General features: G+C 41.9%; 1 protein-coding gene across 2 annotated transcripts; it reads right to left on the bottom strand.

The window, feature by feature from the left end:
* Nucleotides 1–443: 443 nt before the first annotated feature.
* LOC5520500 (delphilin) lies at nucleotides 444–24,743 on the bottom strand. Of its 2 annotated transcripts, none has more exons than XM_048720352.1 (26): nucleotides 23,420–24,743; nucleotides 22,099–22,253; nucleotides 21,427–21,588; nucleotides 18,133–18,207; nucleotides 17,573–17,734; nucleotides 16,909–17,179; nucleotides 16,693–16,763; nucleotides 16,336–16,487; nucleotides 15,961–16,077; nucleotides 14,168–14,239; nucleotides 13,968–14,075; nucleotides 13,283–13,447; nucleotides 12,853–13,032; nucleotides 9,869–9,958; nucleotides 9,538–9,755; nucleotides 8,749–8,830; nucleotides 8,075–8,137; nucleotides 7,778–7,905; nucleotides 7,200–7,268; nucleotides 6,795–6,950; nucleotides 6,197–6,283; nucleotides 5,720–5,849; nucleotides 5,067–5,197; nucleotides 4,555–4,719; nucleotides 4,237–4,296; nucleotides 444–4,145 (listed from the first exon to the last, which is right to left on the bottom strand). In XM_048720352.1, exons 1-26 carry the CDS (start codon nucleotides 23,978–23,980, stop codon nucleotides 1,677–1,679), a joined length of 6,099 nt encoding a protein of 2,032 aa, XP_048576309.1. In that variant the 5' UTR covers nucleotides 23,981–24,743; the 3' UTR covers nucleotides 444–1,676. The 2 variants fall into 2 exon arrangements, with proteins under 2 accessions (XP_048576309.1, XP_048576308.1); XM_048720351.1 differs by having other exon boundaries at nucleotides 12,853–13,035; nucleotides 23,420–24,742.
* Nucleotides 24,744–24,829: the final 86 nt, after the last annotated feature.

Here is a 24,829-nt window from a genome sequence, read left to right as displayed (position 1 = left end):
CCATGCTGCCAAAGCTTTGCCATCGCGCACATTTTCCATCATCCGGGAAAAGGACCATTAATAATCACGTGACCTGCAAGTGGCCAACTCGCGCCAAATCAAACACAGAAATCGCTGCGGCCGTCACGCCAGAGAGCAACGGGAAAAAAATCAATGGAAATGAGTCCTTTCTGACAAAGAAACTTTCTTGCTAATTCTAGCCTGATTTATAAGCTCTCCCTGAAAGGAAGTGAAACGAACGATCACGTGCTGTATTATAAATCAGGCTAGGCTGATTCGTAAGCGCTAAAGGATTTGCTCTTTGTTCTTGTTTTTTTGCCGCCAAAATCCAAAGCGCGCGGCGTTTGCAGCCCCCAAAAAGTCACGTGATTTCTTAGCTCAAGTCGCCACTTGTTAAGATGCACCGCACTTAAAGAATACTCTAGACAATATGAGGCTGTAGATACTTTTCAAGTTTTCATACGTATAGAACAAAAACAACATTTTTAATTCCATACTTTTTTCACACTATTCTTGCTTTAGGTGGCGATATTATTATTATTCATACTAGCCATAATTAAACTATTCACACTGCATAATATTCTCCTAAAAATTGCTGCTACCTTATCTAGCAATATCTTACAACACATTAAACCAAATCTACCATTTAGTGATTACTATATTACAACCGACGCCAGAAAAAGAAAATCATGGGCAAATACGTGACATAGAACTGAAAAAAGACGTCATCGACGAAGACTCCTAGCGTCATCCTTGGCATGGTTATAACGTCATTTTTAATGCTTGACACACAGCTAAGATAAAGACGTCATCGTCAAATGCAGGAATTTGGTTACTGTTGTAATCTATATTTTCTATGCATTTTGGGTAAATATCTAAATTCTATCTCTATTTTCTTTTGCAATTTAGATAATTTGAAAACAGTTGAGTATTTTCACACAATATTATTTTCAATCCCAGTTCTCTACTAGTTTGGCAACAAGCGGGTAACCCGTTTACAGTTCTTAGCGGCTTCTAAAAGGCCATTTTCAATAAGCAAATATCCGAAGACGGAGAAAAAGCGGAGAAAAAGAAACGAACGGTTCCTTTCTTTCCTTCTCTATCTCGCGGATTTTCACAGACGCGTAAGCTCTGACGTCTCCGCTGTCTTCGTTAAGGCTGATTCAGACAGCACGATTTACATGAGACACTTCTACAACTCGAGTTTAAATGATGCTCGATTACGAAAGTCGTAGTGTCGCAGACAGGTCGCTACGACTAAATCGTGATGTCTAAATCAGCTTTAAGTGAAACGCAGGTTTAGAAGTTAATCTAGCCCTCATTTACTGCAATTTTGAGTATTCTGCGAACTCCCTAAAACGATTTTTTTTTCTTTTACATCGGTCAACAATATTCGATTTCCAACGCATTCATTGGTAAACGCCTTTTGAGATGAGGTGTATTCGGAAACCATTTAAGTATTAGCCAATACAAACCCTCCAGACTTTTGATTGGGGGAAGCCGTAATGCAGTTTGTCGAATGAAATTCTAAACTAATTTTGCAGTATACTGAAAAACGCAAAAAAAAGCGAAATGTTCTTGGCCAAGCATCGGTATATATTTATGCATTACTTGAACTATTTCACCTGCAGTTTGGCTTCATATTATTCGATTTTGATACACGTCTAAGCTTGTTGCTATCTCTGTTTCCGCAACGGAGGAACAAGAGGTTTCATTCTCTCCTCTACGAACTCCATAGGAGGAGGTGGCACCCCCTGAAACTCATATCCATCACCTGGTGGCAAGGGGGGTGGAGGCGTAAAATCGTCCTCGTCAGATCCATAAGAACTCAATTCGAATCCATTCACGAGACCTTTCTGTATTTCCGCCGAGTCCATTCCGTGGAAGTCCATTCCATCTAGTGGTAATGATGGCGGCGGCACGGACGGTGGGGGAGGGGGGACAGGGCTTGGATTACTAGCAGAGGGGAGATTGATAGGTCGCAACTCATCCCGTAGATCCCCTACACGGGTTTCGATAACGTCACTAGGGGGAGGGGGTGGAACGATTTCTATTCCTTCGAGCGAATCTCGACGTTCCTGCGTAGGTTTGCCGCTAGTATACGACCAACCATTGGTGGGGCCATAGCTCGGCTTCTCATTGGACGGTGACCTATCACGTGGGACCCCGAACGCCTTAGGAAGCAGTGCGGATGACCCAATCTTTGGTTGCGATCGCTTGGTGCTACTCACATCCGGCTTGACAGGCAATGGCGGTTTGACGGGTGAATATGGCTTGTTATTCACCGTTGGGTGAATATCACGCACAGGGATATCATCAAGGTCGGGCTTTAGTTCCTTAGACAAGGCTTTAGATATGATCTTATCAATGTCCGTGTCGTCCCGAACGGAGGTCGTCCTCGGTGGCGGAGGCGGTTGTTGCTCAGGAGTATCATCCCGCGCTCTATACCTGGCAGGAGGGGTAGGCGGTCTGTAACTTCTCTTGATCGAACTGTCGTCATCGTTTGTCAGAATCTGCGCTGAGGCAAGCTTGGGTGACAGCGGAGTTTGCGGGAATCGTGGTGACGTCACCTCGTAGGATGAATCCTCATCCGGACTTTGAACGTCTTCGCTAAAACCACGCGAGAATAAAGGAGGCACGACGAACTCCTCAGCTTTGCTTTCGGTCGGTTTATACGGTGTTGGCTTCGTAGGCTTTTTTCTAACCACGACTTCTTCGTAATCGTTATCAAAGTTGGCCGGCGGAGGCGTCGAGCTCGCCACATCGACACTAGAATACGGTGTAATCATCGGATGTGGCACGACCTCGCTATGTTGACCACTGTGATCATTACTCTTTGGAGAAACTTTGGGAAAAACCTCAGTATATCCCATAGTGTTACCGTCTGATTGGAATTCCGGCGGTGGGGTGAAACGGCCTTTGATTAGTGGATCTTCGAGTGGGAGGGGTAGGGAGCCGTGTTTGTGAGACCCTGGGGGAGGGGGAGGTTTGAAATTCGGAGGTCCAGTATCCTGATATTCAGATTGACTTCGTTTAGACGACTGCGTCGAAGACTTGATCGGCTGCGTCGAAGACTTGATCGATGAAGGCAAAGTCTTTGCTGCAGTAGGAGGATCGGGTGGTTTAAATGTAGGAGGCCCTGGATCTACATTAGGCGATGTTGGTTCGTCTTCGTACAACCTAGGAGGAGGAGGGGGAGAGGGCTCTGCCTTCTCTTTCAAGGCTGGTTTAACCGGTTTCGGCGTTTTCTTGGACATGTCCGGTTTTGCGTAGACATACGGAGGCTTTCCACTGCTTGTCCCAGACTGGAATGCAGACTTGTTGTTCTTGAAATTCTGCGGACTGGTGTCTATAGAGGCACCTCCGATACTAAGCGGAATATCAGGATTAGTTTCTTTTTGTCTCTGGTAATTGATCTCATTATTCCTTGTGGGAGAAGCCTCGGAGTATATCCCCACGCCAGCGTCATCGCTATTATTATTGGAACCACTTCCTCTTCTCGCGGGTTTAGAACTAGGAATTGGGGGTTTAGGCTTGATTGGCGAAGGAGGTTTGACAGGTTTTACAGGTACAACCGGTTTAGTTGACGGTTTGACAGGTTTAGGAGGCGAAGATGACTGACCGATTCGTTGGGCCGAATCTTGCCTTGCGAAGAATTCCCTAGGCGAGACAGGGACTTCTGACTTCTGACTATCAACAGCCCGATTAACAGGCTTGGGCGGTGAACGTGGCAGCGTTGTGCTTTGGTTCGACTCCTTTCGCGCGAAAAACTCTCTCGGTGAGACTGGAACTTCCGGTTTAGAACTTTCTGGTTTGACCGGATTGACCGGTTTTATGGGTTTCAGTGACGGTGATTGGCTTAGTGCTTGACTTGAGTCTTTGCAGACTAGCTCTTCCCTTGGTGATTTTGATACTACTATTCTTGTGGAGAGTTGGCCTTGATCATATCTCGATGGTTGATTAGAAAGCCCGTTCGCCTGGTTTTCTGACGTGATCGCAGTGGTCGGCGAAATGGTCGTCGCTTGGTCGTTTGACTTTGGTCGTCTGGCATCTAGGGACTTCATTAACTCGTCTTTCGCTTGTTCCACTTCTTCGTCGACGCTTATCTTCCGTTGCTTTAGCTCCTTGAATAACTTGTTTCTCTCCTGGAAGTAAAGAAAGAAAACACATTGAAACCCATGTCTTGCTATAGCCTGCAAGCTGGCTTTGAAGTGGTTGTTTTATTGGACTACATACCTCGCGCTTTGCCTGCTCTTCTTGTAGCTTTTTCTTCGTGATGTTATGATTAACAGCCATCTGGAAGAGAAGGTATAGGATGATGTGAGAGGTAATGATACAAAGAAATCATCTTTATACAAGAGATCATTGATACACTAGGTCGGGTAGAAAGAAACTGGCTAGCGCTCTTTGGCAAGAGGCCGCGGGGAGACAGGGGCTGAGGGTCGTATAGGGGTGATAAAGAAATGAATATGACATGACCAGTAGCTGTTACCCCCAATCCCAATTTTCTAAATGAGACCTGCGACGCTCCTGTATATCAGTGGTGCAACTCACATTGAAATGAACCAAGAAAGCAGCGAAGATGCCAAAGAATTCCTCGGTAGTCATCTTGGAATCCTTCTCGCCGAAGAACTTGACGACGTCTCTGAAGTCTTCGTTCATCTTCTTCTGCAGGTCAAGCAGCTCCTCCAGTTTACCCTCAGTCTCCTCGATGATGTTCTGACACTTAGTCAAGGAATTGGTTATAATATTGTCACCAGATTAGATAATATACACAGGGAGGTTCCTGACCCGTTTTCAACTTTAGGCCCGTACATAATGTTTGGTTATATGCAGTTAACCAGGTATATCCCGGAATTCCCCATCTGAAAACTCTAAAATCCTACATTGTGCCATGGCTATTCAAAATATGGAGAAACGTTGCACATAAAGCCTATTTGGCGGTGTTACAATTTCAATTTAGAAAAACATTCTCGGAGACAACGGATTTTTGCAGGTACTGGCTTCCCGAGCATGTTCAAATTCAAAGCAGTGAGATCATTTTATATTTCCACACAAAGGGATACAATAACAACTTCGGTGAAGCGGTCCTCCTCCTTCTGTGAAGCCAAAGCCTGGAATGATATCAAATCGTCTTTGATTCCCTTCATTCGACGACTAAGATCCTGTACTTCCGTCGCCAAAAGCTGGCCAGAAACTGCGAAAGAAAGAATAAACCACATAAGATTCTCGCACAACAGCAAAGTCAACGTATATTTCAATCTCAACCGAAAAGAAAGTAGTTAGCGTCTGTTCCAATAGCATCACAGTGAGTATCCGGACGGTGAGGACACAGCAAACAATGTAGCATTTATATAGCGCTTATACAGTATAAACCATGTTCTAAGCGCTTCACATTTAAACTCCTATTACGTACATGTATCAAGAATGTCCCATCTGGGAACTGAGAAACACAAGCTTCTAGTAAGCTCACATACGTTCAACAAGTCAAATTAAGGGCTTAGAAACAGAAAGATACTATCTATGTCTCGACCGGGAATCGAACCCGTTTCAGCAGAGGTGAGAGGCCCCATACGCTAACGCGCTAATACACTGGGTCACCTGTGGTGAGAGGCACCATACGCAGACGCGCTAATACACTAAAGAACTTCTGGACCCACCCCTGTATGGCCAACTCTTCCAACACCCATGCCATAAGCACCCTTATTATCTCACATACCTTTTGCAGCAATAGGAACTGTCCTAAGGTCATCTTTGACATCAAGAAGCTCAGGGCATCTTTCCTCAATCTTTTGTACCAAGAAGTTCAGCAGAGTGGATTTATTATCTGTCGTTTTCGTAGTATTCAGCTGTAGAGAACAAAAATGTAACCAAATCGTATTATTCTATCCAAAGCGCGTAATCCGTCACATCCTCAAACGTTGCTAGATTGACTACACTGGGTTCCAGGGGCTGGATGTTCGCTTTACCAACCACCTGTGAGATTAAATTATAGGAAAGGGCGTCAGCTATTCTCTACGCCCCTTCCCTTTAATCGAGTGTCAGGATTCCCGAAAATAGATATGCCCGTTTTACCTGACGTTATAAGCGAGGTGTCTGTAATATCCAGGGTAAGGCCGGGGTCAAGTGTACGAAAGACGTTTACTGACAGTTATATAATAAAAATGGATGAACTTCAGTAAGTCGGTGGTGGTACCTTGGTGAGATAGCTGATCTTGAATGCTTGTGCGCCCGCGATACGAGTGTTTCCCTTGTTCATGTAATTACCGGTCATCAGCACAAGCTGTAGGGAGAAGTCATAGTTTCATCAGATACAAAACATGCATTTACGGCTGCCAAGGTTTATAGTATTCTAGTATTTAATGTGGTGATGACAAACCCCCGTCGATCACTTTGAACATTCACTTGGTATTACCGCTAAAGAACAAAGTGACTAAGTAGACTACGTAAAGACTAGCCTGTTGGATTTCCTGTGGTGAAAAACGGCCGAAATGAATTTTTATTTCCTCGCCCTATTCTCCTTCTCTACTTCTCCTTACTCTTCCTCCTCTGCAAACTTCAACAGGAAACCCAACCTATATATTTTTGAGAAGCAGCCTGCCACTTTGTAGACGGCATAAGAGGCAAAGCTATCACGCAGCACATTGTTTACACCTCCCTTACACAGCGCGAGACAGACCAAGGTAAACATTAGCCTCTACTTTCGTTTTAAACTGATCACTCATAAAATTTTTCCCATCAATCATTGAGTAATACATCATTACAGTAAAGAGAATTTACTATCTAAAGCGTACCTCTAGAACCCTTTGAAGCTTGTCGCTCGTCCTGAGCTCGGCAGCGGCGTCGATGACGGCTTCCAGGTCGGGTTTCACCTCGTCACACTTGTCGTCAAACTGAGCTCTGAACAACATGGCTTTAAGGCGCTGGTTATAGTAAGGTACTTTGCTCATCTAGGGAAAAAACAGATTCCTTTATTTATTACCTTTTTAACGTTTAATAATACATGTGAGTGTAATAGGGCTGTACAAAAGAGAAGAAAATACGGTACGGTCTTACGGTAAGGTGGTGTGATCTAGAAGCAAAATAAAGTGCTATTTATTTAATCAAAAAGTTCAGAGATTTTTTAGAATATTGAAAACATGGCTAATCAGTGTATTAACTCTTTTTAAAGTTTAAAAGAAACTGTCAATTCAACGTACCTCAAATGAAAATATGTCAGCAACATCCATCTTCGACACGTCGTCAGCAAAGTATTTGTACTTCAGCAACTTCGAGCAAAACATTGACATGATATTATCTACTTTGTGCACTAAATACGTATTATATATTTTCTTTTAATTGATTGGAAAAAGTATGATAGAGATAATAAATATGATGATGATGATGAAGATGATGTACATCATTATAAAAATGGTGATGGTGATGATGAGGATGGTACCGATGTTTACAATGATGATGATGGGAAGATTTATGATGATTAAGGAAGATGATTTTGATGACAATAATGATTGACAATAATGATTGACAATGACACCGAATGCTGATGATAATGATGATATCTATGGTGATTATGATACCATATATGACCAAACTCTTTACTCTCCGGATATCAGTAGCTGTCTCGCGTTGAGTTAATGATGACAATGATAATAATGATTATGATTATGATGACGATGATAATGATGATGATTTTGATAACTAAATGATTATTATGACGATGATTAGGATGATAATTATGATGAGAATGATTATGATGGCATAATGATGCCCTACATACCTCCGTGCTGTCCGGTGCGTACATCAGTAGCTGTCTCAAATGCGCCTCGTTCAACTTGCTATCATCCATCTGCATAATCGCCTCCTTGATCTCCTCCGCCGACTTCTTGAGATGACCCAGCAATATCGCTGCAATCCAAGACGATGTGTTTAGAGAGTGGCACGATAACTCTAAATAAAGATAATAGCTTTGTGTATTGGAGCTATGTATCCCATGAAGGATGACTCTGTTGCGGATGTTGTGAAAATTATGAAAAAGAATTAGAGAGAATGAGTTAGAGTAATTAGTTGTACTTACAGATGTTGTAAGCCTTTTTAGGTCCAAGGACTTGAGGCTTCTCGGGTTTCTTCGGCTCTTTTTCTGTGGAAGGAAATATAAGTTATTGTAGCTTTGGTCTCATGTTGGTGTCACTCCAATACGTCACGTGATCGTGACGCCATCAATGACGTCACTAAAAGTAAAATATATTGTAGCTTTGGTCAGCTGATCAACAGGCAACAACCATGCTTCCAAGATGCTTTGAGTTGATTCGGATTATTATGCTTGCAAGTGTTTAACTCGAAATCCGAGTTCATTTTATTTTGATTTTATTCCAGTCATTATTTAACAAAAAAATATCTCATTTTTGCGAGCGTATGTCCCCTAATAGATGCACAGATGACGTCACAGCGTGTCATGAACAAAATAGTATGCAACGAGACGCAGTCGAGTGACTGTTGTTCATGACACGCTGTGAAGTCTTGCGCATGCTGACGCCAAGCATGGACCCTTGACCAATCAGAGCGTGCGATTTACGAGTGTCGTATAAATGAATATGGTACGTCACCGATAGAAGGTATCACACATGTATTTTCACGTGATGCTATTGAAATCTCAGTACAATTTTATTTATTTACTTTTTTTGCTTTCCTCGTTAACGATATCGTTGTCTTTACTTGAGGTCCCTAATTAGTGGAACATCACCGTCTTACCTTTGGTTTGTTGTATAGTGCTAAAGTTCTGATCAAGCTCCATAAACTCAATCACGTTATCGAGGCGTTCGTTTCGACCGAGCTAGGAACAAACATACACAACATAAGAGAGTAGAAACCCGTGTTTTTGAGGCATAAGGAATATTAACCAGCCACAGGGTTGAAGTGGTATGGTTTACGTTTCTTCAATTGATAGTCTGCCAAGAAGCTCTGAAGTTACTGTTTTCACAGAGGAGTACCCATACCCAGGGGGGTGCAGGGGGTGCGAACTCATCCCCCCTCGGCACGGCCGAAAGTCCACTTTTGGTTCTCATTAGACGTGCTATTTGTAGACAAAACTACAAATCATAAGCTAGATCACTCTGGTATCTCATTAATCCATAAGTCAGACTTGTATTTTATCCAATTCCGAAAATAAACGTCTCGTGGAGATACTGCAAAGGCATAAAACATCCCTTTTTGTTCTTTCGGGGGTGGTCAAGTTTTTATCAGAAAAGTCACTCCCCCTCCCCCCAGAAAAATTAGGTCCTTTTTTCGGATTTCGCACCCCCACCCCCCCCCCCCCCCCAAAGAAAAATCCTGGGTACGGGCCTGTATAAAAATGTTTTACGCCTATGTGAAACGTAGTTTCGCCGACGTTTCGAGCGTTACCCGTCTACACCACGCCTACGCAGACCATCTAGTTTTTAAAAGCTTGTCTGCAGTCTTTTTAGTTATACCACTTCAACCATGAGCTGAATATTTCTCTCGAAGGATGCCAACATACCGTAAAATTACAAACTACGCTACCTGTGCCCAGACAGTGTTCTCCAGGCCAACTCCGCTCAGCTTTTCCCAGTTCACTCGCTTCAGTTGCATGCGACCTCCATCCGGGCCATCCACACCTGGTAACCCTGGGGGTGGTGGTGGGGCAGGAAGCCCTGGAGGGGGAGGGGGTGGCGGTGGCGGAGGTCCTGCCCCTCCCGGAGGGGGAGGTGGTGGAGGCTTTGCTGCCTCGCTCTTCGAGGCTGTAGGAGAAACAGAAAAAAAAACATAAGTTAAACACTGGTTTCTAGTAAGTCGTACTAGTATCAAGTTACACACAGTCTCATTGACAACGACTCAAAACTTATTTATATACCTTTTTCGTCCTCGTCATCCTTGTTTCTCGCTTTCACGGCGGACGCCAGATCATTACTGAAGCTCGGTTTGCTTGGCTGGCTCCCAGAATCTAAACAGTGAGAACACAGAGCACTCAGAATCTAAACAGTGAGAACACAGAGCACTCAGAATCTAAACAGTGAGAACACAGATCACTCAGAATCTAAACAGTGAGAACACAGATCACTCAGAATCTAAACAGTGAGAACACAGAGCACTCAGAATCTAAACAGTGAGAACACAGATCACTCAGAATCTAAACAGTGAGAACACAGAGCACTCAGAATCTAAACAGTGAGAACACAGAGCACTCAGAATCTAAACAGTGAGAACACAGAGCACTCAGAATCTAAACAGTGAGAACACAGAGCACTCAGAATCTAAACAGTGAGAACACAGATCACTCAGAATCTAAACAGTGAGAACACAGATCACTCAGAATCTAAACAGTGAGAACACAGAGCACTCAGAATCTAAACAGTGAGAACACAGAGCACTCAGAATCTAAACAGTGAGAACACAGAGCACTCAGAATCTAAACAGTGAGAACACAGATCACTCAGAATCTAAACAGTGAGAACACAGAGCACTCAGAATCTAAACAGTGAGAACACAGATCACTCAGAATCTAAACAGTGAGAACACAGAGCACTCAGAATCTAAACAGTGAGAACACAGAGCACTCAGAATCTAAACAGTGAGAACACAGATCACTCAGAATCTAAACAGTGAGAACACAGATCACTCAGAATCTAAACAGTGAGAACACAGATCACTCAGAATCTAAACAGTGAGAACACAGAGCACTCAGAATCTAAACAGTGAGAACACAGATCACTCAGAATCTAAACAGTGAGAACACAGAGCACTCAGAATCTAAACAGTGAGAACACAGATCACTCAGAATCTAAACAGTGAGAACACAGATCACTCAGAATCTAAACAGTGAGAACACAGAGCACTCAGAATCTAAACAGTGAGAACACAGAGCACTCAGAATCTAAACAGTGAGAACACAGAGCACTCAGAATCTAAACAGTGAGAACACAGAGCACTCAGAATCTAAACAGTGAGAACACAGATCACTCAGAATCTAAACAGTGAGAACACAGATCACTCAGAATCTAAACAGTGAGAACACAGATCACTCAGAATCTAAACAGTGAGAACACAGATCACTCAGAATCTAAACAGTGAGAACACAGAGCACTCAGAATCTAAACAGTGAGAACACAGAGCACTCAGAATCTAAACAGTGAGAACACAGAGCACTCAGAATCTAAACAGTGAGAACACAGAGCACTCAGAATCTAAACAGTGAGAACACAGAGCACTCAGAATCTAAACAGTGAGAACACAGAGCACTCAGAATCTAAACAGTGAGAACACAGAGCACTCAGAATCTAAACAGTGAGAACACAGAGCACTCAGAATCTAAACAGTGAGAACACAGAGCACTCAACATCAAATTCGTCCTGTAACGAAAACACTCCAATTAAGTAAAGGAGTTCGGATTGTAGTTCTTTTAGACTTTGGAGTTTTTTTTCGGGAGATTTTTTTTTCCTCCCTCCCCTCCCCTCGCCTCGCACTTTTTGTCACTCAAATACAATATGGCGGACGCGACAAACGACTTTAGGGTTTTCTCGCCAAAAATAAAAAACAAAACGCCTACAATTGGGCTATAATAATTGTGTCTACGAAGAAGAAACGGTAATGGAGTAGCTGTAAAAATGCCTTTCAATTGTGTCGATATTCGATTACGAAGAAAGAAACCCCCAAAGAATCTTCTTTCTGCGATACAAAGACAGGGTAAATTCGCCTCTCGGTATACCACATACCAAACGACTTGAAAACAGGGACATTTTGACTTCCATTGTGTCGGGAACACTTCCATATACTTCCCCCCATACTAGCAGCAATCCATCAAAAGCACTTACCCAGCAGTAATTTGACTCAGTAATGTATGATTTATGAACCAATACCCACAAAGAGAAATATACATCACCTTTACCTCACACAAAACCCAAATATTTTGGCGCTTAAAAAAAGTGAGACCGGGAACAAGATAAGCCCAATACCAAATCCCTCAACACAACGGTGTAACTCTTCGCCTTGTACAGACAACAACAAGTGAATAGGTGGAGGAACCGAATCCAGGAGGTTGATGGGGGACTGCCAACCCCGTGTAGATAAAAGATTAGTACATTGTACTACTTTTTACTTTTATACTTGTACAATCCACCCGATTAAATCTACTATCAAAGGCAGCGGCCGCTTTTTCCGAGGGGTAGAGGATGCTATATACTTTTGAAGGTTTTTGAGGCTCCGGGCCGCCGTTCAAACGGTCTTTTATGAATTACCGACGATTTGAACTATTGGCTGGACCTCAAGCTCGAAAATTCGGCTCTACCACACAAAAAAAAGAAAAGGAAGCGCTGACATTAACTACCGTATCACTAAAACACAATGTCCCTTATTTTTACCATATCAATCAATGGCAGTTGTTTTTCTGAATGGTCTAAAAAAGCCTTGGTCGAGCACGTGGAAAACCTGTGATGTTATAAAATCGCTTGGGCCTGGGCCTGTTTCAAAATGGCGGACTGCGAAATCGTAGTAAACACAAATTCCTGCAAGTTTACGTGGAAATTATTGACGACAGTTTTCAAAACAAGATTCATCGATATGATGATTAAAGCCTTATTGTCACCAGTTTACTTCCGGTCGATAACGTAACAATCTCCGATTGTTATTAACGGAAAACACGAATTTTATTTTTTAAAATATTGAAAGCAGTGTGCCTATTGGAAGTTTCTTTGAGGATGTGATTTATAATTTATTGCGGATGGCCTTATAAATATCTTGGATTCTAATATATTCTTTTGTCTTTTAATGGTTGAGGTTTCCGTCGGACCTAAATGGAAGTAAACTGGTGACAATGCGGCTTTAAGCTATGGGCCTGCTTACCTTCACCATCTAGCGGGCGACTCTTGGCGAGCTCCTGCTGCTGTTCGTTGATGATCTTCTTGTACTGATTCACTTCTTTCTTGCGCGACTCAAGGTCTCGCTCTAGCTCTTCACGAGAGGGCCCAGTACCAGCCTCTGTGGAACTCCCCCCAGGACTCCCAGATATACTTTCGAAACCGCCTTCTAAAAGGGAACCAAGGTTGCAATTCACTGGCAAGTCCAAAGTGGGGAAAAAATGATCGGTGCAGCTTGACCACCGGAAAAGCTTAGTAGTCCGCGCGAACCAATATAAAACTTTGTGTTACTTTGTGGCAAGACCCCTCCCCTCCTCCCTCCCGGCCGCACCACCTGCTACGGCCCTGAAACCCAAGCGGCTAAATAGTTATCCTGCGAAGTGACAGTGATGACACAACAGGAAATTAACATTTACCTGGCGCTTCTCGAGAATCTTCAGACGTTGTGGCCGTAATACCAGGCTCCCCAGTCGATCCTGGTCGCGCTCGCCTGGGGCCGGAGCTGTGAACTTGGGCCTGCGTTTGCATCTGGGCAGCGGCCTTTTTACGGTCCTCTTCTAGTAATGCGTCAGCGAGTTCCTCTGTGGAAACAGAAAGGGGAAAGTTAGTTGTCTTGCTCTGTGGCTGAATGGCTACCGTGGCAAATGCGTAAATCATGAGAGTTGAAAGGCAGTCCAAATCTGCAGGAGTTCGAGTAACCCGTGTAGGAATGACTAAACATTAGTCCCCGGAGAAGTATAGATATTTTAAGTCATCCGAGCTGATAAATCTAATTAACCATTCAATAAAAGCACACTCCCTACCCCACCCCGACATGGAAATGTTGAGGGTTAGATGTTTCCCCTTCTTGCTAATCGAGGGGGGGGGGGGGTTGGTTGAAGGGGGTGCACGCATAGAGTGAGATAATGGCTCAATCAGCGGCGTAGCCACAATTTTTAACAGGAGGGGGCTCAAAAGGCCCTTTCAAGGCATTTTCTCCGGTATTTTAGATAATCTCATTTACCATATTTTTGGCTGCTAGAACGGGAGGGCCCGGGCCCCCTTGGCCACCCCCCTGGCTACGCCCCTGGAATGTCGCTATAAAAATAACCATGGCCATACCTAGACCCAAATCCAGCTCTTCGTCATCGTCCCCGTCATGATCACCACCATTCATCATCACCCCGTTCCTGGAATTATCCCGTACAGGTACCATGTCCAGATCCGCACCTGTCAATCAAACATACATGAATGGTTATACCGCTTCGAGATCAGTGCATCATGGGAATAAAGGGGTCTTCCCTTAACACTATAGCACTAACCAGATGAGTTATTGTTCCATCGGGAGCGGGCACCCTGTGTCGGCCACTCTTCATCCGGGTAGTTCGACAAGGCTACAATAATAGATAATGAGGTCAACGTTAAACGTTTCTAGGAATTCTGAGGAATTAAAATTTTCAAGGAAGATTGCATGTCGATAGCTTTACTAACAGTAAGCGTACTCTACTGAAATCCGCTATTCAAACATTTTCGTCGGCGGGACCCATGGCTCCGTTCTTGCTCATTTCATGATTTTATCGGAGCTTTTTGCACCCCTGAGCTGAGTGAGGTAATATGGCATAGAGTGAAGGATCTTTGCAGACGATCATTATTATTTATCTGAATCATGCCTGAGACATGTGCCTCTCGCCTTGACTGAGCATCCAATGAAGTTTCTCCTTACTAACTTGATCCTCCAATGAGGTTTCCCTCTCCTTACGTGAGCCACCAATGAGGTTTCCCTCGCTTTACCTGAGCCACCAATGAGGTTTCACTCGCCTTACCCGAGCCACCAATGAGGTTTTCTCTCGCCTTACCCGAGCATCCAATGAGGTTTCACTCGCCTTACCTGAGAAACCAATGAGGTTTCCCTCGCCTTACCTGAGCCACCAATAAGGTTTCACTCGCCTTACCCGAGCCACCAATGAGGTTTTCTCTCGCCTTACACGAGCATCCAATGAGGTTTCACTCGCCTTACCTGAGCCACCAATGAGGTTTCCCTCGCCTTACCTGAGCCACCAATGAGGTTTTTTTCTCGCCTTTCCCAAGCATCCAATGAGGTTTTTTCTCGCCTTTCCCAAGCCACCAATGAGGTTTCATCCGCTTTGACTGAGCCACAAGTGAGGTTTCACTCGCCTTGACTGAGCATCCAATAAGGTTTCTCCCTACTTACTTAAATCTTCCAATGAGGTTTCCCTCTCCTTCTTCGAGCATCCAATGAGGTTTCTCTCGCCTGACCTGAGCCACCAATTAGGCTTTCCTTGCCTTACCCGAGCATCCAATGAGGTTTCATTCGCTTTGACTGAGCCACCAATTAGGTTTTCATTGCCTTACCCGAGCATCCAATGAGGTTTTCTCTCGCCTTACACGAGCATCCAATGAGGTTTTCTCTCGCTTACCCGAGCATCCAATGAGGTTTCACTCGCCTTACCTGAGCCACCAATGAGGTTTCCCTCGCCTTACCTGAGTCACCAATGAGTTTTTTTCTCGCCTTTCTCGAGCCACCAATGAGGTTTCATCCGCTTTGACTGAGCCCCCAGTGAGGTTTCACTCGCCTTGACTGAGCATCCAATAAGGTTTCTCCCTACTTACTTAAATCCTCCAATGAGGTTTCCCTCTCCTTACTCGAGCATCCAATGAGGCTTCACTCGCCTTACATGAGCCACCAATGAGGTTTCCCTCGCCTTACCTGAGCCATCAATAAGGTTTTTTCTCGCCTTACACGAGCATCCAATGAGGTTTTTTCTCGCCTTTCCCGAGCCACCAATGAGGTTTTTCTCGTCTTACCTGAGCCACCAATGAGGTTTTTTCTCGTCTTACCTAAAGCAATAAGGTTTTTCTCTCGTCTTACCCGAGCCTCCAATAAGGTTTTTTCTCGCCTTACCCGAGCCACCAATTAGGTTTTCCTTGCCTTACTTGAGCCACCAATGAGGTTTTCTCTCGCCTTACCCGAGCATCCAATGAGGCTTTTCTCGTCTTCCCGAGCCTCCAATGAGGTTTCACTCGCCTTACCTGAGCCACCAATGAGGTTTTTCTCGCCTTGACTGAGCCACCAATGAGGTTTCTCTCGTCTTACCTGAGCCACCAATAAGGTTTCTCTCGCGAGGCACGTCTGTCAGTTTCATGCCCTGCACTCGGTACAGCACATCGATGACGTCAGCATCATTGGTATTCACACTCGGCAACGGGCCATCTGAACAATTTAAGAACATCAGTTGAGAAATGTTCGGGACATATTCAGGCATTTTGTGGAAATATTCGGAACGCGTTCGAAAATAGGGACAAAAGAAAAGACGGCAGCGCTCTGGGAGTGTTTGGTCAAGGCAGGCCTCAATAACTGGGCCATCATATCTCAACCCAAACCTGTGGAAAACAACAGGTATACCAGACAAATGGGTTAACAAACTGCACAATGTGAGAAACCACAGGTATGCCACACAACTGGGCTTACTCTCTGCTCGCCGCGAGAAGACACGTGCTGCCTCCCTGTCAAAAGCAAGTTGTTCGATCTCGGGAAGAAGGCTGCTCAGGTAGTGCAGGATGTGTAGCTTGTCTGGGTCGTCAAGGACTGGTTCGATGGATCCTAACAGCTTCTCCACGTCCCTATCAGTTAAACAGACCAACTGTATGTCAAGGGTGAGTCTTGCCTTAACTACTGTTGATCGCGGTGACTCAAACCTTCTGCTTCGAGGACTTAATTATTTTTATCGCAATTTTTTGAAAAGAAGTGCATATGTTCGATGCGTATTATATTAGATTAGTAAAATCCCTTTTGAGTAAACAGGATTCATATAATACAAAGACGTACCTGTCTCGTCGATAATCCATAAGGCATTGCTTGATGTACTTCTGCTCTCCGCTTGTGAACAATCGATTCATCTAAGGAACAGCAACAAACGAGCATGTAAGACGCATGCAGACGAAGGTAGGCGCGTCAAATTCTTTTTCAATACACAAACTCCCTAAAAACCTCTATTCATGGGACATTCATGGGCCCCACCCCCTGCTATGGCCCTGTCCTTACATGGATCTTGAATTCCCTGGCCAGAATCTTGACCATCTGGGGGTCTTCCCTGGGCCGCCTCGACACCAGCTGGTCAGTGCGCAATGTTGAAGATCTCGAAAGGGCGGATCCTGGCCTGTTATCCTCGGCATCGAAGGTGACGGAGCGCGAGCTGATAGACGATGCAGAGGAGTGATTCTTGAGGGCACTCATTGGGCGCCATTGTACCAGGAGCGTTGGCTGGGAGCCACTCCCTTTCAGGAGTTCTACAACGTGTGCATGAGTTTTATTCCTGGAGAAAGCAAAGGCAAAAGGTTAAACTTAAAAGCGCTAGATAACAAGACCTGGAAGGATGTTTTTTAGACACGTACCCAGGATTGTTTGAGTGAGGAGGCGCAGTCATAGGAATCATATGAAAAAGCATAGTGTTTGAAGATTCCTTTATAAGAAATGACCCACCCTGTGCACCCCCTGGGTACCCGCCTGATATTGGTAATTATAAGGTAATTAGCTTGTAGAATGCTCCAAACTTTATTTTTATTATAGTTGTGGTTGTTATTGATTTATTTTTCACAGAAATGTTCCGGCTATTTTTTTTGGTTTTATCAATACAGCAATCTTTAAAGACTTTTACGGATGAATACATTATCATACAGATAATAATCAAAATACTGAAATGTTTTACCTGACATTGAGTCCATTGATTTCCAAAATGTGATCCCCAGGTTTGAGCCTGGCTTGCGCTGCTGGACTACCTTTGTCCACCGATCGCACACACACCGGGGCATTACCAGTAAGGGTGAACCCAAACCCCGCCCCTGGGCCACCCCTCTTTATAGGAACACTCCTAGAAAAACAAAAAATAAATATATACCTGGTGAGCCTTTTTTCCCTATTTTTTTAATCAGGGATCTTTTTCTCTGTCCTAGATTACTGGATCTAACCAAGGATTTTTTAAAGGCTTTTACTGTACAGTAACCTTTCATGCCGCCAATTGTAAGAACAATTGATCATTATGCTAAACCTCAAAACCTGGATTTTTCTTAGAATCTAGCACCCAGATATAGAGGATATTAACATAAAAAAACAAGATTAATCTCTCTCAGTTGTTACATTTGCAAGTAGGAATGCTTCAAGAGTATGGGCAGTGACCCTATGTAGAGCAAAAAACATTTATCATCCATATTTCATTTGTCACAATAAGCTGCAACATTTATCTGGAGTGGCATCTAAAGGAGTACATACCTTGGCGGATCAGCATTTATTCCTCCCTTCTGATTACTATACTGACTTTGAAAACTGCTAGCAGAAGACCAAGTCCTGGAGGGAAAAATCAAAACTAAATAAATTCACCATATTTATACCAGATGGGTGAACTAGAAGTTTGATGGAGAAGTTTGACAAAGAAACCTCTTCTATGTGCACTGTGCAGAACAGCATTTTATAGCGGAGCCAAGCGCGGCCGCAGGCCGTGCGCGTAGCCCCATAGGCATAGAAATATGGTATAGGTATGCGACTTGTTTTTTGTGGTCATCGCGCGGGTACCCTGTGGTGTCACTCGCCAGCCAGTCAGTCAGTCAGTCAGCCGCGCGACTCCCAGGCCCCACTCGGCCCCGAAATGGCGACTAAATACAAGCACGGAGCAAGGGAAAAAGTTCTTGTCGATTATGCGATGATTATTTATTTTGCCTCAAATTTTGTGACTTAAGGATAAAGTCAACTAGAGGAGATCTACTAACATTCATTCACGCCAAGATTTATCTGGTTTTAGCTAGTAAATTTAAGCAAGTAACAGTTCACATTAAAAAGCGAACAGAACCACAAGAAAGCGACCAAAAAAACAATGCAAGGTGAGTTTCGGACGACGATTTGTATTGTCTATTGAGGATATGACAGTTATTAGGCTTTTTGTTGTCCTTTTTGTATGCTTTGAGAATGCGATTACTTAACTTAGTAATCAAATTATTTAAGCATAACAAGTTTTGTTTTGACATTCTTCGTTTTATCTATATTCTTGATTGTGTTGAATAAAATAAAATACAACAAAAACTGGAATTCGTCTTTAATAAGACTTGTTCAAGGCAGATTGATTGTGTTGAGATATTTCATAAAGGCTAACCAATATCGTGTTGCATTTGTCAAATACTGCTAAAGAATACTGTTCTTGTCTTTATATCCTGTGCTCTTAGTCCTAAGAAGATACATATCCTTAGAAGATACAGCAGCTTTTTCAACTTACAAGAGAAATTTTCCTTACCGAGGATAAAAAAAACCTATTTTCAATATGTATTGTTGTTACTGTCTGCATCTTGCATCTCATGTGTTTATTGTTTTTTTTCAGATAGTTGTGGAAAATTAGTTAGATTATAAATGGCTTGATAAAAAGATTGTTTTGAAAGAAATAATAAATAATTGTTTTCACTCTTTTATGAACCAGGAACTACCTAAGGGCCAAGATGAATGCTAAAGACTGGAAGACATGAGAATTAAAAATCATGTCTTGAAGAGAATAGTAGGATGTTCTTATTCACTAGTCATTTGATACCCCCACACCCATGGTCCCAGGGAAGGGTGGGGGATCAAACTTTAAAAAAAGCCTGTTTCCAAGTTAAGAGTCAAAAACAGTCAATACCACCACCCCTATTGACATATTCTGGTTAAAAAGCGGTCTAAAACCCCACATTAACCCCTGACTTCTGCGGGGCCATAAGGGAGGGGGCGCAAATGACTAGTTCATTACTATGTGATTCAGCAGTACACACTCATAGTTTTTTTTAGAACAAGATACTTATATAATATAAAACTAAAAACAAACTTTTGCTTTTTAAATAATAAATCTGTAAAGAAAACAGTTTTCTATCAACCTAAAGATAATGGGAAAGGGGATATTTTAGAAAAGTACTGAATATAATTATCACATTGTTATTATATTTTCTTTTCAAACATTTTAGGAAGAGTCATATTTATTCCTTTTTCTTCTCCCTGTTGACTATTTTTATGCAATTGATGCTCTTTGCTATTTCCCCTCTACACCAAAAATAAATTAATGAACAGATTTGATTTTTAAATTAGAAATTTTCATTTATTACTTTCACTTATATTTTCTTTTTAGGATTTTCTTTCCAAGTCTCTTGCCCATTACATTTATTTTAGATGTTTAGATTTATTTCATTGGAATAGTTAGATCCAGGGTTTCTCAAAACACCAAAATAAAATGCATTACTGGATGTATATTTGTAGATATTAATTCCAATGGGGATGGAAAATCACCACTTAAAATGGTACATTAAATCTTCAGCATTGCATCTTATCTAAAATTGTGTCTGACACTATATTCCATCTTTGAAATCCTGTTTCATCCATTGTTCTTCGCAAGAACAAAGCTTGTCAGAATGTAGCTTTACAAATGTACATTAATGGAACTTTTATTGAGGGGAAGGGTTTTTTAGGGCAAGATACTTAAACTTTATAACACTAGCAACAACCTTGTTCTTTTTCAATAATAGAATTCTGTTCACATAGCTTGGGTAGCAAAGACATGGCCTCTTTAGAGGCCTGTGGTGGTGAAAGGGTTAAGATAATGGGAAAGGGGAAATGTCAAGAAATGCTCAATCAAATTATTTTCATTACTGTTATATTTTTTTCACCAAACCTTTCAAGTTGAGTCAACACACTTTATATCTCCTCTCCCGTCGATTATTTTTTAGTCAATTGATATTCTTTGATTCCTCTCTACCCCAAACATAGATCAATGAAAGGGTTTGGTTTGAAATTAGAAGTTAGCATTTTCAATCTGTTTTTTCTTCATTGCATTCATTTGGGAGTAGGCCACCAACAACAAGGCCACTATATGGTAAAGTGGGGTGCACCAATATGTAATGCATGAAAGGAGATATATTTTTGGATTTTAATTTCCAGACATTTTTCTGAATATTCGGTCCAATGAAGGAGAGAATCGCCACTAAATCAATACATAAAAATCACAGTATGGCATCTAAACAGTCTAAATATATTATTTTGAATCTTTGGAATGCTGTTACACCCATGACATTTTCTGCACAAGAGCAAAGCTTGTGGGAGTATTGTTTTGATTAAAAAAAAGATATTCATAATGGAACTTCTATGATGGGACATAAGAATTTACCATTAGACTCTTGACAACTTTGACAGCCATATCCACACCAGGAAATGTGTTTGTTAACTTTGATGTACTGCATAATTTAAATTATTGAATAAGGCCTGGATCCATTTGGTTGGTACAATAAATAAATCTCAGTAGAGAGCAGGATCCTAGATCCCCCAATAATACCTTTGATCAGTCAACACAAAAGGTGTTTATGCTGGCTCCGCTTTTAGGCAGTGCCTAAATCTATATTATCTTTTGTTTGCTACCACTCACTATAAATATCAAGAGAAAATGTCCACCTTATTTGATGTAAAATGAGATGGAACATTTCCCCGTCATGTCAAACATGAAATTATGGCTACAGAATCACCCAGAACAGAGGAAACTGTTCCAAGAAAGCTATGATAGCTCACCTGAATTGGGCAGATTCACCAAAGTCAAAATCATCAGTGGTTGATGAGCGTGATAAGCTGTCAAATGGCATTGCACTGACAGGGTGGTGTGGCCTCTTGAGTTCTGAGTTCATACCAACCATGACATCGAACTGTGGCTTGTGTTTGTTAGGGATCAAAAATCTTCAACAAAAATATAAAAAAAAAACATATAGTATTATAAAAGGTGTAAAACAATTTGTTTCCAATTCAATACCATTTTCATTCAATTATCCTGAAGCTCCAGGAAACCCAACAGGGTTGATGGGGTTAAAGAGAAGATGACTTCCAGGGGGTTCCAGTGGCAGGGGGGTCCTCCCTTTTCCACCCCTAACAACCTTTGAATGAAATTTTAGAAGAAATGCATGAAAGCCAAGATCCACTTCAATGGTTCTTGTTTTTTTTTTCTTCATTGGTGCCCCGTCCTGTGGCTAGCGTCCCCCCTCTAGATCCACCCTTGAAAACATTTAGGTTTTTTTTAAAAAAGGGGGCTTGTTTGTGAATGGACAGTTACCAAAAAACACAATCTTTTTCACATGTGGATTTAAAAAGGAGATATACAAAAAACACTTTAATAATTTAAAGAAAAAAGTATATATTCTCTGGTAGTTTTTGGTGGCAGATAATGTTTTTTTTATCATTTTGAAATCATACCTGATTTCTCTTAGCAGTTTCCTCTCAATGTGCGTCTGTAGAATCCCAACCAGCGCCTTACACAGATGCTCTATGTGACGGTCGCGAGCGTACTTGTTCAATGCCTTGATCAATCTTCCTTTCTTCACACTGTCTCCAGGCAGATAATAATTCATCTGAAGGAAGAAGATTGCAATAATAAGTACTTCAAATCCCTACAATCATAACAGTCATTTCTTTATCATAATTATCATCATAATGGCAAGGTCTCTGTAAAGCTAGAAATGACTGCATAATTTGATTTTACAGACAATGCTAAGCATTACAGACACCTTGAGTGTAAAACAAATGTATACTAGATTGTCAGGAGCAGATCCGGGATTTTTTTCCTCACTACTTTTATATGCATGCTATGACTGTACCAAAAAGAAAATGGTAAAAAAAGGATAAGGGATGATAAAATTAACCCAATTTTAAAAAAATAATAAAAATAAATTAAAATAATAAACCCATTTTTAAAAAATTGTTATGATGAATACAGTAAATCTAGGTTCAATTTTCTAGACAGGGTTAAGAACTCAAGGACAACAAACAAAAGGTATTAGAATAATAAGTAGATGTTCCAGTGAGCAGTTTTTCTAGAACTTCTACACTGTGAAAAGTGCAACAATGTTATAAAATACAGAAGAAAGAATTAATTAGCAGAAAAAGTGACTAACTTGGAAATATTCTCACTTCTTTTCAACAACTTTTTCAAGAATTTATTTGGTAAATACAAATAAGATGTGAAAACAAACCTAACATCTGAAAAAAAGTTTTGCATAGAAGAGAAAATCTATAGTTTTATTTGAGGAATAAAAATATGTTTCAATAAAGTGTCAAGTACTTCTTTTCTTCCCAAAACACACAGGGGATACAAACAATATATACTCCAATACAGTTGAAAAATTTAATGAATATACATAACGAATCAGATAATAACCTTTCACGAATTATCACTCAGTCGTCATGTCATAACCTCAAATCGGAGTGATCTTTGACTAATTGAGACTCTAATTGACCGATTTAGTAATACGGCGTTAAAATTTTGCCGCGAAAAAGGAAAAAAGATCCCGAAGCAGTTATAATATTATAAGCAACAAAAATCAAAGTCAAAATTTGACACAATAGGAGAATAAAAACTTTGCGCTCACCTTAAAAGCATTTTGGACAATGTTTATCTAAATTGCTCGATTACTGCCAATGGGGTTCCTAAGTGAATTTCGTTTGTCACAAACAACTACCATAATTGAACTTACTTTGTCGTAAGTTTAAAAATAACTTGCTGACTATGACAACTTACTTGGAGATAGAAGTCTCGAGCTCTCCGATATTTAGCAGAAGAGGTTCCAGATTTCCCTTTCTTATCCATTTCTCCGATAGATTGTGCGCCAGCAATTAGCACAACAGAAACTATTGGTCCGCATGCCTCCACGACTTGCTGGACTTGTTCGGCATTTGCGTGTCTCACGCTAACCCCATTAACTTTAAGAACAAGATCTCCGGTCCTCATTCCCACAGTAAAAGCAGGGCTTCTTGGTTCCACATCATTAACAAACACAGGTCCACTACCGCGAACGGTAAAACCGAACCGTCCCCTTCTTCGCCGTAGATCAAACGTTCGAATCCGAGATATGACCGCCAGCGCGGGGGGAACACGGGTCGATCGCCTCGCTAAGAGAACGATCTGGTCTTTGGTTAAAGCTTGAACATTTTCTCCGTTTAGTTCAAGTATTTGATCACCTGCTTGCAAGCCAGCCCGCTCAGCGATCGAGTTATCTTGTACAGAAATAATGACAACCGGAGCTTTGCCTCCAATTTTGAAGCCAAACGCTTCGGGCCATCTTTCGTTATTTCTCAACATCGTCCGTATATTTAAATCCAAATAGCTCTAAAACTATTAACTGTTGTAGCTTTCCGATCCCGGATTATGACGGTTTTGTGTTAGCCTTACAAAGTTACTAATTCCTTTAGTAGTTTATCGGTCTTGTGCCTTCGTGTTAGCCGCGAAATGACATTTCGACGCCCGTCTCGCGTCTATCTCCCCGCTTGAAACTCAGCTCACATAAATCGCTTAAGACAACTTTTGTGATATAAAACTCTCTTAATTCGCCATAGTTTTTGTTCTTGGTGTAGATAGCATGGATGACAGTGGAGATTTTACAGTAACAAAAACAACGAAGATAAGGTTTCGCAAGGACGCCGAAACCAAGCAACAACGAACGACCAGTGACCTAGATCTCGACGAAAAAAAACAGCTTTCGGTGCACAAGACCAAAGCTACCTCCTAAGGTAGAACTCCCCAGTGAATTTCAACCCCAATGTGTTTTCCTATTTGCCGTTCAATGAGTTTTTTGTTCTTCAACTTCGCACTATTTGACCAAAACTTTGGCAGCTTCCTTCGATCATTGACACAGTTTGGTTATGCAAATCAGCCGTTCCGGTACTTTGATTACAATAAAAATTTACATAGCATTCCTTCGCGTCATTACGAAAGCTTTGAGTCCCCAAAGCTTGCCAGAACTATCCAAACTGTTTGTCCTTAGCCCTTAGCCCTTTGTAAACATGGAAGACGCCATTTTGATCCATCTTTCACCAGTAGCGTAAAGAGATTTGACGCGCGAAGTGTTGAGAACCCATTCGGGACAACTACGGTATTCAGTCGGAAACAATAAAGCGGCGGATAAAACACCAATAAAGTTAAAGCAAAACA

Source organism: Nematostella vectensis, chromosome 12 (assembly GCF_932526225.1).
Source record: "Nematostella vectensis chromosome 12, jaNemVect1.1, whole genome shotgun sequence".
NCBI lineage: Eukaryota > Metazoa > Cnidaria > Anthozoa > Actiniaria > Edwardsiidae > Nematostella > Nematostella vectensis.
Note: the sequence above shows the minus strand (reverse complement) of the source record. Positions and strands in the feature narration are given on the sequence as shown.